Here is a 14,268-nt window from a genome sequence, read left to right on the forward strand (position 1 = left end):
TTTAACTTGTTTTAAAGATTTTATTAAATATTAAAAATTCATTAATCTAAATTGACTAACCAAATTCATAGAGAAGAAAAGGAAGGTTAACAAATAATAAATTTAAAAAGTTTGAATACTAAATATAGCAATTTTTAAATTAATTTAAAATTATGTATAAAAAAAGTAAAAATAAAAAATCACAAACCAACAAACAAAATGACTATCAGTAAGTCGGTTTTTAACTAGCTGAAAATCGAGGATAGTTTGGACTTTTTCAAATCGACTCTGGTCGGTTTAGTGGTGGTTTGGTCGAAAAACCAATTCTGACCGACTGTTGCACACCCTTAGCCTACAGTACAAATTAAATTAGGGGTAATGCTCAATTTTGGGGTCAACCAATAACCAAACCGGATCAATGGTTTTACAAAGAATGGATCCAAATCAATGACCAAAAAAGAACAAAATCTTTGGATTGGTTTTTATTTGGTTTGATTTATTATCGATTTGATTTTCGAATTTTGGTATTTTCTCTTTCTTTCCAAATTTCAATTTTTCTTTCCACTTTTATTTTGAATTGATTCTTTTTCTGATTTTAAATCAAAATTATGTCTATTTTCTTTTTTTTTTCTTATAAATTGATTTTTTTTTATTTTTGGCTCTTTTTTAAATAAAAAAACATACAAATACCATATAATTGGTCTTTTTTGTAAGAACAAATATATATACACCATAATAATTAAAATACTAAAAGATACCTAATGTTAGAATTTAGTTTTAAGGTTATATATATACCCTTCGGTTTATTTCAACTTTGATTAATTTTTCAAATAAAAAACTAATTCAAACCAATACTTTTTTGTTTTCTCCAAATACAAACTAGTGTGTCCAATTTTATACTAAGAAAATCAAACCAAAACATTGGATCGGTTTTTGGTTTTTCGATTTTGTGTTACACTCCTAATAGAGACTATCCATAAGATATTTATCAACTCGTATGAACTATTTATGAAATCTTATTAAATTATAATTTATAACAACTAGATTAACTTATTCTCAAAAAAAGAAAAGAAAAGGAGAAAAAAATGAAAACTTTTTCAAAACTATGAAGACTAAAGGCGTGACTATGAGGATTACTAGGGAAACCCATTTCAAACCAACTTTTAGTCTTTCGAAAAGGAATAAAATAATATAATATAAATTTTAAAAATTCCGTTGCCGGGACTTGAACCCGGGTCTTTCGGGTGAGAGCCGAATATCCTAACCAACTAGACTACAACGGAAAATATATTTTTTTAACGTTTTATTATCCCTGAAATTTCGTCATCTACAATTTTTTGAGCTATAATATAATGTTTTTTTTTTTTTTTTTGGAACTATGTATCAAATATCATATTTTATTTCTCCTTTGAAATTTAAATAGGCCCTGTAGGTAGTAAAAAATCGAAAAATCAAAAAATTTAAAAAAAAAATCATTGATTTGATTTTGTTTTTTAGTATAATATTAAATACCTTTAACTTGTATTTGGAGAAAACCCTTAATAAATAAATTTTAGGAGTTTTTTAAATATAAAAAATATTGAAAAATATTTATACTTTATAACAAAAATTCCAAAACTGCTTCTTTTTACTATAAAATTTAAATATTTTTTAGATATTTCTATTTATAAGTATTTTCCTAAACTTTAACGTTAGATATCTTGTAGTATTTTAATTATTATGGTGTGTATATATTTTTTGTTTAGAAAAATGACCGATTATTGTGGGCGTGTATGATTTTTATTTAGAAAAGTGCCAAGAAGAAAAAATAAAAATGTCCAATCTAAATCTATTAAAAAGAAATAGACCCAATTTTAGTTTAAACTTAGTCAAAAATGACCAACTCAAAATAAAAATTTGGAAGAAAAAAGAAAATGTCAAAAATCAAGAATAAACTACACCAAATAAAAGCAATCCATTGATTATGTTTTTTTTATTGAACATCAATCTGGATCCTCTCTTTAAAAAATTGATTGGTTTGATTTAATTCTTAGTTGGATCGATAAAATCAAACTGACTATCATCCCTACATTTTATATATTGAAATTTGAATAGTTTCTACTTTAATGAAATCTCAATCTAATAAATATCCATTAACGGTTTATATGATAAAGACAAAGCCAATCGATTCGAATAATATCACGATTTATTATCTTTTGGAATTTGATTATTATAATGAAATTATTATTTCAATTCAAAGTATCTCCCGTCATTTTGTCTTTTATATATAAGTTAGTAAAATACGTATGGATATATTTAGATTTAAATATTACTATGTTCCGTGTATTTTTTACTTTGATTCATTTTAATCTCTATTTTTAATAGATCAAAAGTGATGAATTTAATAAACAAATGCTAATCTGATTTTATTGAAGTGAAGAATGTAATTGATGAGATCGATGCGTTTGAAAAATGTCTCTTACTTTTTTTTTGCCTTCGTTTGGTAGCTCGTCATGCTACTGGATTCTCTAATTTGTTTGATTTTTATTTGTTTCTTCTAATTCGGAAGTTAATAGAAAAATCTGAGTTGCTAACTTTCCTAACTGAATGCATGATATGTTTTTTGTGGACCTTTGTGTCCGCTGCCCCCTTGATTTCGCTTTCTTGTGTATGTTGGCCATTTTGATTACTATTTGTCAAATTTTGATATTAATTTTATGCATAATAATGGAAATTCTTTAATAAAAAGTTATGGCTACATTTTAAAAATATATCGAATAAAGTGTGAGATGCCAAAATTTTAATCGAAAAAAGAAATATATATGAAAATAAAGTGGCAAAAATAGTCACATTTTAATGACACAGAGACAAAAAAAAAAATGGACGTTTTGAAGTACAAAACCTAAATAAACTAAAACTTATAAAAACTAAGCTGAATGTTTCAAAACTATAGGAACCAAAGATCAAGGTAGCATTTCAGCCAATTATTTTTTATTTTTTAATTTTTATTTTTTAAGAAAATACTTCATTAGAACATGTCACTAATAATATTATTTAACCATTAATAATTCTTAATATTTTAAATTAACATATAATCAAGACTTATCACTAAAATAATGTAAATTAATTAATTATAACCTAAAAGCCATTCAGAATCAAAAGAACGATATTTGTAAAATCAACAAAATACTTATCGACAAAAGTGAGTTTACCTCAACAGTAATCAGTATCTACTCCCTCCTTTAAATGTTACTTTCACTCTTTTACTTTAAATTTTAGTTTATTTTTATCTCGATACTTTTAAGATATCAATATTGGTCACAATACTTTAAAGAAATGGTCATTTTGATTCTGATCAATTAACATAAATTTCATGTATGGGTTACATTTTAAGAAATTTAATCATTGAATTGAATTAAGATGGATAAAATTTCAATCCAAAATTAAAGCATAAATGAAAATGAATGGATTAAGATTTCACATTCCAATAGTGAAGGGTGATAGGTTGATTCCAAAAGAAGTTAAAATAAAAAGAAATTTGAGGGTTTGATCCTTTAACATTGTTGATTACTTGTGTAGCTCAAAATTAGAAATACATGAACCATCATGAATTTAAAAAATGACAAATAATTATATCCCTTAATTTCTGGTGGTATCAATTTAAACGGTAAACTAATAATTATATCAATTTAAATATTTCTGAACTTTGAGGGCTATATTAAAACTTGCAATTTTATCAATTAAATCTCTAAATTTACACGAGAGAATCATTTAGACTCTCCATTAAGATTTATTTAAAAATTATTCATTCAAACTACATTTGTTAATTTTGTTAAATCAAAATTTTCATATATAATTCTAGAAAAGACTCTAAAAAGCGATTCACTTGTAACAATTTATAAATTTAGTTGAAAAGGTTAAATTTTTTACATTATATTTTTCAAACAAATTTTGATAAAATATGTAAATTGATACACTTATAAAAGTTTAGGGTTTAAATTAATATATTTATAAATATTTGAGTTTTAAATTGATGCAATAATTACTTTAAAATCCAAATCGATGCAATTATAGTTTAGAGATTAAATTGATACAATTCAAACTTCAAGGGATATAAATTAATATTTATCCTAGAAAAATGTATGTATATATGTTGATAGCCCTATTGATAACAATTAACATTTTTTACTAAAAAAATTTAAAACAAAAAGATTAAAAAATAAATGTCAATTAATAAGTTTCCATTTTATGATTTAAAAAAAAAAAGTTAAAATGTCTTATATTATATTTATTTGGTTTTATTACTATATGATAAAAATACCAATCCACCCTCACATCAATCCTATAGAAAGTAAAAATATCACTGAAAATATCTACATATCTAACGAAGGCAGACCCATTCTTGAAGAACAAATGAACGTACATTTCTTTAATAGATTTACTAACAATCCGTTATAGCAAACAATAAAAACGGTTAAGATTTTTTTCTAAATCACTTTTAACCGTCCCAAAATCAATCCAAACAATCCAAACATAGACTACTTAAGCACGCCTTTAAATAATGCACAACTTTCTACTAATTATTTTTCCTAGGTGAGTTGGAACAAAACTTGGTTGCCCGTTCTAGATACAACAATAATATCTTGTTTAAGATAAATCACAAAACTTAAGAATTTTCCTAGTCAAAAAGTCAGAACAGGGCCAAGAAATCTGATTATTTTGCAGAGAACCTTCCTTTACTTTTAAAATCAAATCAGACAAAGAAAGTAGAAAGTGAAGAGACAACAACCAAGGAAACACATTTAGTACTACAGAGAAGAGAACATCGCATTCTCATCCAGAGCATGATACCACATTGAAAAAGAAACAGTGAAGAGAGAGGACCATGCCATGTATGACAAAATTTGAGAACTAAAATAATAATAATAATAAACCTCCTTCAACAAAAATCAAAATTGATGCATAACTTACGACCGTTCAAGACCATAACATCCAAGATTTACACTACATAGAAAGAGCATTTAGAGAAGGGAGTTTCAGAATCCTGTTGGTAATTGTAACTCAAAAATCCTGATCTGATTATCTCAAGAAAACTTAAAAATGTAGTGACAAAATAGGGATTTTTAAGTGGTAAAATTCTCACTTAGCACTCAATGATGGGAACTGCCCGGGATCTTCAATGGAGGGGGCTACCACATTCATTCTGTTGCTTCCGTTATTGAANAGTCACAGACTAGAAATAATACAGTTACTTCAATTAGATAAGATATATATATATATATATATAAAGTACAGAAAGAACATGAGTTGCAGATATTTCACTCACTACAATCGCCATGGAAACCACAGAAACAACACCTCTAGAAATATCTTATACACAATAGAGTATGTGCTCATATAAAAAATAAGAAAACTGAATCCCATAACATTAGATTACAGAAATCAAGGACGTAGTTGAACACGACAAGGTCGTTCTACATGTTATATACTCTATAAGCAAACAATAAGAGACTAAAACTAACAGGTGAACAGAGGGGCTCAGATCATCTTCTGTATATTGCATACAATGTAACATGTTATATACTCTATACAAGCAAGAATAAGGCAACAATTACTTGGAAGTAACAAAACAGCAATTTAGGTTAATTTCTTATATTTATAGTTTCATTAAGATTGACCAGAAATGAGTTCTCGAAGAACAATACATACTTTCTTAGCTTTCTCCTCCTTGTCAGCACTGTCCTTGCGCTTATCCTTGTCGGTACCCTGACCAAAAAAAATTTGTAGGGTTAACAACAAAACGAGAGCTAAAAATGTAATTGTCATGGTAACAGGAGATAAGCTCTCACCAACTTAGCAAAGATTTCATCATTGGTTTTCTTGCTGGAAAGCTGCTGCATGTTCTCTAGTTCCTCATCCACCTCGGCCTTCCTCACCTCAGTCTTTGCCAGCAGTTTCCTACTCTCTTCACGGAGCTTCTCATACTCTTTGAGGGTCATCTCCTGTAAGAATGTGGCAGATGTGATCATATAGCTAATTGACATGACAGACTAAACCATATATCAATATGAAAAAAATAAGAGTTCTTACCTTATCCTCAGGCTCCTTCTCTTCTGGTTCCTTCACAGCTTCCTCAGCTTTGTTGTTATCATCGACAACTCCATCCTCTCCCAATTGTTGTTCGGGAGCAACATTCTTCTCATTTTCAGCAACAGGCTCTTCCACATCCCTTATATCCATAAGTCCAAGTAAATATCAGAGCTATATCATCAAATCAGTTAATGTGTCAAAATTGGACAAGTGAACTTACGGGGCACTTTCATCACCAGGAGCTCCCCAGTTTCTACGGCCAGCCCCATCACGCTTAAATTCATTTCTGAAATCAAAACAACGAGTATAGGGTAAGATAACTATAGAAAAATATTTTCATAAATTGATCAAACTTGAAACTGGGTATCCCAGAAAAGCATATACTAACCCACGTCCAGTTCCACTGCGGCGTTCATATACTCTTCGGGGTCGGTCACCTTCTTCTGCTTCACCATTGCTGAAGCCTCCACGACGAGGACCACGGAAAGAGCCACGGGGACCACCATAACCACGCCTTTCAGCTGCCTTTTCACCATCCTCAGGAGCCTGGTAACGATCAGAGAATCCATTCCTGCCACCATTTTCATTGTTGGCCGAGTCTCTATTGAATCCTCCACCACCACCACGCCCTCGCCCATAGCCACGTCCACCTCCACGACCACGGCTATTTTCATTCTTTGACTCCCTCACTGGTCATAAATAAAAAATGATATTAATACACAAAGTTAGGTCATGTCAAAGAAAATCACAGCCATATTAATAAGAAAAAGAAAAAGAGCTCAACCAGATAACATTCACAAATAACCAGCTTCCTAAACTTTTTAACATTCATAATGATACAATCAGCATCAAGATTTTAACTTTCAACATTTTACTAATAAAAAGGAACTGCAATTTGACTTCTTATGCCAGCACCTCTTCAGATGTACCTGCTCCTCTCAAGGCAGTTATATAGCATGGGAAATTGAAGTTCGATAATCCAATTAAGGAAGCATAAAGGACCTTCTAACTTTATAAAATTTACTCCATTATCAGATTTTAAATATTTCAATCCCATTATAAAATTTGTTCAAACTTCTAACTTTATGTTATCATTTACAAAAAGATCGTCATATGACAGATTTTTTTTTCAAAAAAATCATCATCAATACACTTATATTCACATTAAAATTACTGGACAAGTGGTTTTAACAGCAGAAGGAAGAACAAAACTCAGCTTTACCATTCAATCGCAGGCAGAAAAGCACCATGCATTACCTTAGCCAATCAGTTCAATTCAAAAAAGAATAAATAACAATCAAAAGAACTACAGAAGGACTTCACAGTACATCAAGTCAAGCATCAATACAAAGTAAACTCATTACCAAAAGTCTCAAAAAGGGCAAACACAATATCGATGGCAAAATAATAGGCAAACGGATTGAAAAGTTAATCGTTTCAACTTCACATTCAAACAAATCACAAAATAGGAAAACAAACGAACAAACAAACAAGAGTACAAGTCAAGGAAGAAAACCCACCAGCCTGAGCAGGAGGGAGCGGCTTGGAAGGAAGCTTAGCCGGTTTGGCAGGCAGAACCGGAGCAGGGGCTTTCTTAGACGGGAGCGCCGGAGCGGGCCGGTGAGCAGAAGCAAGCTGATTAGGGTCCTCGTTGTCGTCGTCGACCAAGAGATCAAAAGGGTTCATGGTTGCCATATCCGTTCAACCTAGAACTTGCAACTGACACCCAGACGACGAACTGCGAAGTGAAAAGCAACCCCACAAACGAAAACTTTCTCAGAAATTACTGAGATCCATGAAGAACAGCCGATTGAAGATAGCAGATTGAGTTTAAGAAAGAAACCAGTGAGAGGAAAAGAGTGTGAAAGTCAGAGAAATTGAACAATTGGGTGAAAGAAAACCCTAGCCACTGCGGCAGAGAGATGAGGTTCGAATAAACCCAAACTTAAAAACCCTAATGGGTTTTGATTCTCTGCAGTTGATTTCACTTAAAATCAATCAGATGCTTATTTGCTTTACACGTGTAACGTTCTCAATGGCTTTACATTATTATAATCATATCAAGAAAAGAATCTAGTTACTTTATTTCTAATTGTCCAATTTTATCATTTTTGTAAATAATAGTAAAAATGTTGTAATTTTTGTAAATATGGTGAATAATTTATGTGTTATTTATATTTTAGTTTTTTTTAAGGTAAATTTGTAAAATATCTTTTTATTAAATAAATTCTCTTTTTTATTTTAATATTTCTTAATTTTAAAAAATTAAATATTATTTTGATCATTGGATTTACACTTTAAAAAAATATATTATTGATCTCAATAATCTAAAAAAAGTTTAATTTGATTGATGATAGAGTCGTTTTTATGAGATGAATAAACTTTTTAGTTATTTTAGTTAACAAATAAGTCTGGTCAAGCCAGATTGGATTTTGGATTTTTAATATAATAAGATTTTTTCAATTAATTTGATTTTTTTTCTCTAAAAACATACTTCATTCAATTACTTTAAAAACCATAATTATTGAGAATGCAAGTAAAGAATTTTAATTTAAAAGGAAACAAACTTATAAATTGATGAAAACAAATTACCACAATGACGCTTAGTTATTGAAAATTCTCATCCTACAACTAATTTTTTAAATTTATCCACACTACCTATAATGGACTACGAGATTAAATTATTTTTTTTAAAAATGTCATTTTATCTATAATATTTACTTCATTCGGAAAAAAAATTTTAAAAATAACATTTTATTTTCTAATCTCTAATTCACGAAAAATATTTTTAAAAAAGTCATATTTAATTTTTAATAATCTCAACTTCTCTTTAAATAAAGGAATTAAAAAAAAATCATATCTTATCCTTTAATATCTTATTCACGATATTCTTTTTTTAATCTCATTTTATCTCTAATATAAATTTTAAAAAAAAAGTTAAAACCAAATCATATTTTATACTCTAATTTCTCATTCATAGTTTTTTTTAAAAAAAAAATCGCATTTTATCCCTACTAATCTCTACTTTACATTAAATTAAATAAAATAAAATAATGATTTGAGATAAAAAAAAATTATTTATAAATAGTTAATTTTAACCTCTCATTTATCATCAATTAACCTTTTTTTTTCATTTCTTTTATTCGATTAACTCACACTCTCCAACTTCTTTGCTTTCTTAGAAATTTTGTTATGGGTATTTTTTTTTAATTTTGTTAATAACATCTTTCTCAACTTTTTTTTCACTCTCTATCAAGTTTAGGCCCTCTTTGTTTATGATTCATTTTTTATGTTTTTAAAAACAAAAAATACCAGGAAAAATATTTAAGAATACTCTTTTTTAAAAAAAACGATTTTAGAAAACAACACTTAAAATAGCTTATTTTTAAAAACAATAAATTATCTTTTCTTTTTTGTTTTCAAAATTTTTTTTAAAAAAATTATGAACATAAGTGACACTAAACACTAATAGTAAATTGAATATTACAAATTTTTGTTTTCTAAACTGAGAAGTCTGCTTCTATTTTCAAATTGTAACTAATTTCTAGTGAATAATTTTTTTATTAATAAATATATGAAGGAATATGAAATATCATTCATTCAAATGGTGCAACGTCCCATCGACTTAATCCTACAAATTTATATGATACTTTTCAATAATTTTTTTTTTTTATGTTGATGGAAATTATTTATATTATTCTCTCATAAATAATTTTTTATTCTCTTACACATTTTATCACATTGTATTTTTATAAATCAAAAAAACTTTTCTTCATCATGTAATTTTTACATTATTTTTCTTTTCCTTATTAATTAACAATAAAAATCTTTTTAATAACAAAATAATTAAATTCTTATTTTTAACTATCTAGAATAATGAGTTTTATCAAGCACAAATTAATTTTTTCTCGTATTTTAAAATTTACAACCAAACACAAATTTTAAATTTTGAATTCAAATTTCAAAATTTTAATTTGAAACCAAACGTCTGTTTTGGAATATTGTAAAAAACAAAATTTGTTCATGTTTTCTACTAAATCTTTTTTTTCAAAAACAAATTGTCAAATCATAAACCAAACACAGTCTTAATTTTTTATTTAAGTATTTTTTTCTATCTTCTATTGGAAGATAGAAGAACTCACCCATCTCTATTTTGGTTTAACTTATTTACTTTTTCTCATTTTTTTACTTTTTAATTTTGTAAACACATATAAATTGATTTAACATAACATTTTTATATGCTTTTTTAGTTTTTTTTTTTCTGTACGTCTAGCAGATTCACTTTATTGAAGAAGATGGAGAAAAAGACTTTATTTCTAGTTTCAAGATTGTTCTTAAATTCAAGCAATTTAGAGACCTACAAAGTGACAAAGAAGAAATTAATTATTTTAATGTTTTTGTAGTTGATTATTTTAATATTTTTGTAGTTGAATTTTTAATGCTTTTGTAGTTTTTCACATTTTTATTTTTATAAATGTACACCAATATGTTTAGGATTATATAATAATTTTTTATCTTTTACATGTTTTTTTTTTAATTTTTTCATATTTGTTATAAGTACACACCAATTCGTGAAAATTTGAAATAAGATTTAAAATCAATAAGAAGATCCTTGCAAATTAAATTGACTACGTTTTTAGAGTTTCTGTTTGTATGAAAAAATATATTTTTGTTGAAATTAAATTTTGAAAAATAATCAAATTAGGAGATAATCAATTCATATGTTTTACATCTAAGAAAGAATTATTATGAAAATTTATACAAAATTGAAAGCAACAATATTATATATTAATTAAAGCTTTAAAATAATTTAAATTAGAAGGATAGGCAATTAATTGGGGCCTTTTAAAATATAAAAAAAAATTAAATATATTTACACTTTATAGCAAAAAGTTCCAAAAGCATTTTTGAAACTTTTTCCTATAAAATGTAAATATTTTTTTTAGATTTTTCTATTTATAAGAATTTTCCTTAATTAAAGCTTGAAATTAAATGGGAAATCACATCATCAAAATCAAATAAAAAAATTAATATCGATACAATTATAACAACAACAAAAAAAAAAAAGTAATACTTTGATTTAAATTAGAGTCTAAAACTAAGAAAACAATCAAATCATCCAATCCAAAATAGGTAAAAAAATAAAAAAAAATATTTTGGTTTAATTTAGATTTTAGAATTAAGAGTTTAATCAAATCATCTAATAAATTGTTGTTTTTAAATCTTGATTTAAGTTAAAGTTTGAAATTAAAAAGATAATAAAAAAAAACTAACTAAGGGATTCTTATCACAAAATTAAATCAAAGTTTAAAAGAGTGTAATCAAATCATCTAATAAATTTTTTTAAAAAAAAAATTGAAAGGATTATCACGAAATTAAAAAAATATATTAGTTTAAATCAAACTTTGAAATTAAGAAGATGATAATAATAACAACTAACCAAGATATTATTATCACACAATTTTTAAAAAGTAAAAGTAAATATTTTTTTTGTTTTGTTTAAAGTTTTAAGGTAAGAATGTAATTAAATCATTTAATAAAAAAATTTAAAAAAAAAAGAAAAGAAAGAGTTATCATGATTTTTTTAAAATATTGGTTTAAATCAAAATTCGAAATTAAGAAGATGGATAAAAACTAACTAAAATTATTATCACGAAATTTTTAAAAAAATAAAAATAAAAATAATTTTTTTTAGTTAATTTAAAGTTTAAAATAGGAGGACAATCAAATCATTCCATTAAAAGGATTTAAAAATAAGAATTGGTTATCACAAAATTTAAAAGAATATATTGACTCAAAGTTTGAAAGTAAGAAGATTAAAAAAAGGAAAGAAAAAAAAAACTACCTATGAGATTATTATCCCCATTTTTTTTTTAAAAAAAAAATCATTATCTTTGTTTGATTTAAAGTTTTAAGTATTAGGGTAATCAAATTTTGGAAAAAAAAAATTAAGAAAGGGTTATCAAGATATTTTAAAAAAAGGTTAAATCAAAATTTGAAATTAAGAAAATAATCACGTCAAAATTAAAATTTTAAAAACTTACCTAAGCAGAAAGTTTTGAAAATTAGTAGTATAAAATTAATAGAATAATCAAATAATCCAAATATAAATATCAAATACTTTTTTAATCAAGTGACAATGATTTTTTTTTAAATAATATTATTATTCAATATTTTTTAATAGATACGATTTTTAAAAACAACATAAAAAATTTATTTTCAAGTCTAGAGTATTATTTGAACTTATATAAGTACATTTCGTTTTTGACATTATGAAACAGGCACGTATCTAGCATTAGTTATTTTAAAATTTATTAAATTGTTTAACATAAGAGTAAGCTAGTATTTAAACCAATTTTCAAATTAAATTATAATATTATTTTGAGTGAAAAAGAATAAAACTAAATTTATTAATTATTTAAATATCTTTTTGATCCCTAAATTTTGGGTCTAATTTCTATTTAGTGTTTCAAAATGTTAGCTATTTAGTTAAGTTTTGAGTTTGGTTCAATTTAGTCCTTAAGTTCCATAATATTACAATTTTACCATTGAATTTTGTTTCGATTTGATCTCTAGGTTTCAAGATTTTACATTTTTTAACTTTAAATTTTCATTAAATACTTTTTTTTTTGTCATTGATGTCGATGTTTTCTAATTAATTTTATAAGTGATGAAAAACAATAAAACTTCGTTAATTATAACTATTTTAATATTCTTATAAATTTGTTAAGATACATTAACAATAAAGAATAAAAATGAGTATTGAGTGAAAATTTGAGGTCAAAAGTATAAATCTTGAAACCTATGTACTAAATCGAAACAAAACTCAAATGTTAGAGTAAAATTATAACATTTTGAATCTTGTAATGACCCGACCTTTCCACATCTCATAAATGCCCATTTAAAACCTACCTATTTTGACCATTGAGAAAAATTTTATTAAAACAATAAAGACAACTTTCAAATAATTTATAAAATTTAACAAATAAACAAATAAAAAAAATTTTTATTTGGGGCTCCTAAAATAGCTAAGAAAAATAACATTCAAATTGATAAAAAAAAAAAAATTACCAACATCAAGTTTTAAATCAAAATTTTTGAATAACTTGAAAACATAAACTGAGTAGAAGCGATCTTCTTGTCGCATATGGCATTGTCATTGGTCCCACCAGCCATTCGTCAGTCTGTTCCCGTCCTTACATGAAAAACATAAAATAAGAAAGGATGAGTATAAAATACTCAGTAAGTGATCCACTACCGAGTCCTCTAAGTAAACATGTTAATCTTCTTATCTAGGCAACGATGTACAACATTCTATAGCATATCAGTTGTGGTGATCTCGGAGGATCACAAATCAATCGTAAACATGATCTTGAAGGAACACATATCAGTCATAGGTGTGAATCCCGAATGAACACATATCGGTTGTAGGTGTGAATCTCAAAGAAACACATATCAGTCATATGTGCGAACCCGAGGGAGCACATATCAGTAATAGGTGTGAACTTGAAGGAACACAAAACAGTCATAAGCATACACCGCCCAATAAAAAAGTTAACAGTTATCTTCAATGCTAGCATGCATTAGTCAACCATTAAACCTCATAATTTAACCGCTGTCATATTAGCATAAACATCACTTTCGAGGGCATATTACAAACATAATATCATGTTTCATGTTCACAGCCACATCACCTGTGAAAATACCAGAATTCCCCCATTCATTACATCATAGAAGCGAAATCATATCAGTCCATAACGTTCTATAACAACACACGATCTTAACATCATCATTTAGTTGGGATGGCTGGTTCAAAAGTAAACTAGCAGTAAGATACTTACCTTCAGTTTACACACCATATCCATTCAAGCAATCAACCTCCTTTATCCTCCAAATCTTGAATCGAACCTTAGTCCTCCAATCAACACAAGCCTAAACCAAACATCAATATTTCGACGATTAACAACCCAATTACAACATTAATAACTAGCCCAATTGTCCTTGAAAACTTTAATAATCTCATATATTTACCAAACCATCAAAATTGCTCATTGACACGGCTAAATAGCGAAGAAAAAGAAAAACTTCTCAAGTCCTCAACCTTAACCTTCCAAATAAAAAACAAACCAACCAATAAGCAAAAACTACAATAAGTAACAAACTCCTTTTAATGAACCATGAAAACTCACCAATACAAATCCAGGACCACCATGGCTGACG

At 26.7% G+C, this 14,268-nt stretch overlaps 1 protein-coding gene and 1 non-coding gene across 2 annotated transcripts; both read right to left on the reverse strand.

The window, feature by feature from the left end:
• Positions 1 to 1,189: 1,189 nt before the first annotated feature.
• TRNAE-CUC lies at positions 1,190 to 1,262 on the reverse strand. The gene has a single exon. It is a non-coding gene; the product is annotated as a tRNA-Glu (tRNA).
• Positions 1,263 to 4,861: 3,599 nt separating this feature from the next.
• LOC120078671 (RGG repeats nuclear RNA binding protein A-like) lies at positions 4,862 to 7,983 on the reverse strand. Its single transcript, XM_039032969.1, has 7 exons — positions 7,569 to 7,983; positions 6,437 to 6,737; positions 6,269 to 6,334; positions 6,049 to 6,187; positions 5,808 to 5,960; positions 5,668 to 5,724; positions 4,862 to 5,191 (listed from the first exon to the last, which is right to left on the reverse strand). Exons 1-7 carry the CDS (start codon positions 7,741 to 7,743, stop codon positions 5,174 to 5,176), a joined length of 909 nt encoding a protein of 302 aa, XP_038888897.1. The 5' UTR covers positions 7,744 to 7,983; the 3' UTR covers positions 4,862 to 5,173.
• Between the last annotated feature and the right edge of the window lie 6,285 nt (positions 7,984 to 14,268).

This window comes from Benincasa hispida, chromosome 5, assembly GCF_009727055.1.
Source record: "Benincasa hispida cultivar B227 chromosome 5, ASM972705v1, whole genome shotgun sequence".
Lineage (NCBI taxonomy): Eukaryota > Viridiplantae > Streptophyta > Magnoliopsida > Cucurbitales > Cucurbitaceae > Benincasa > Benincasa hispida.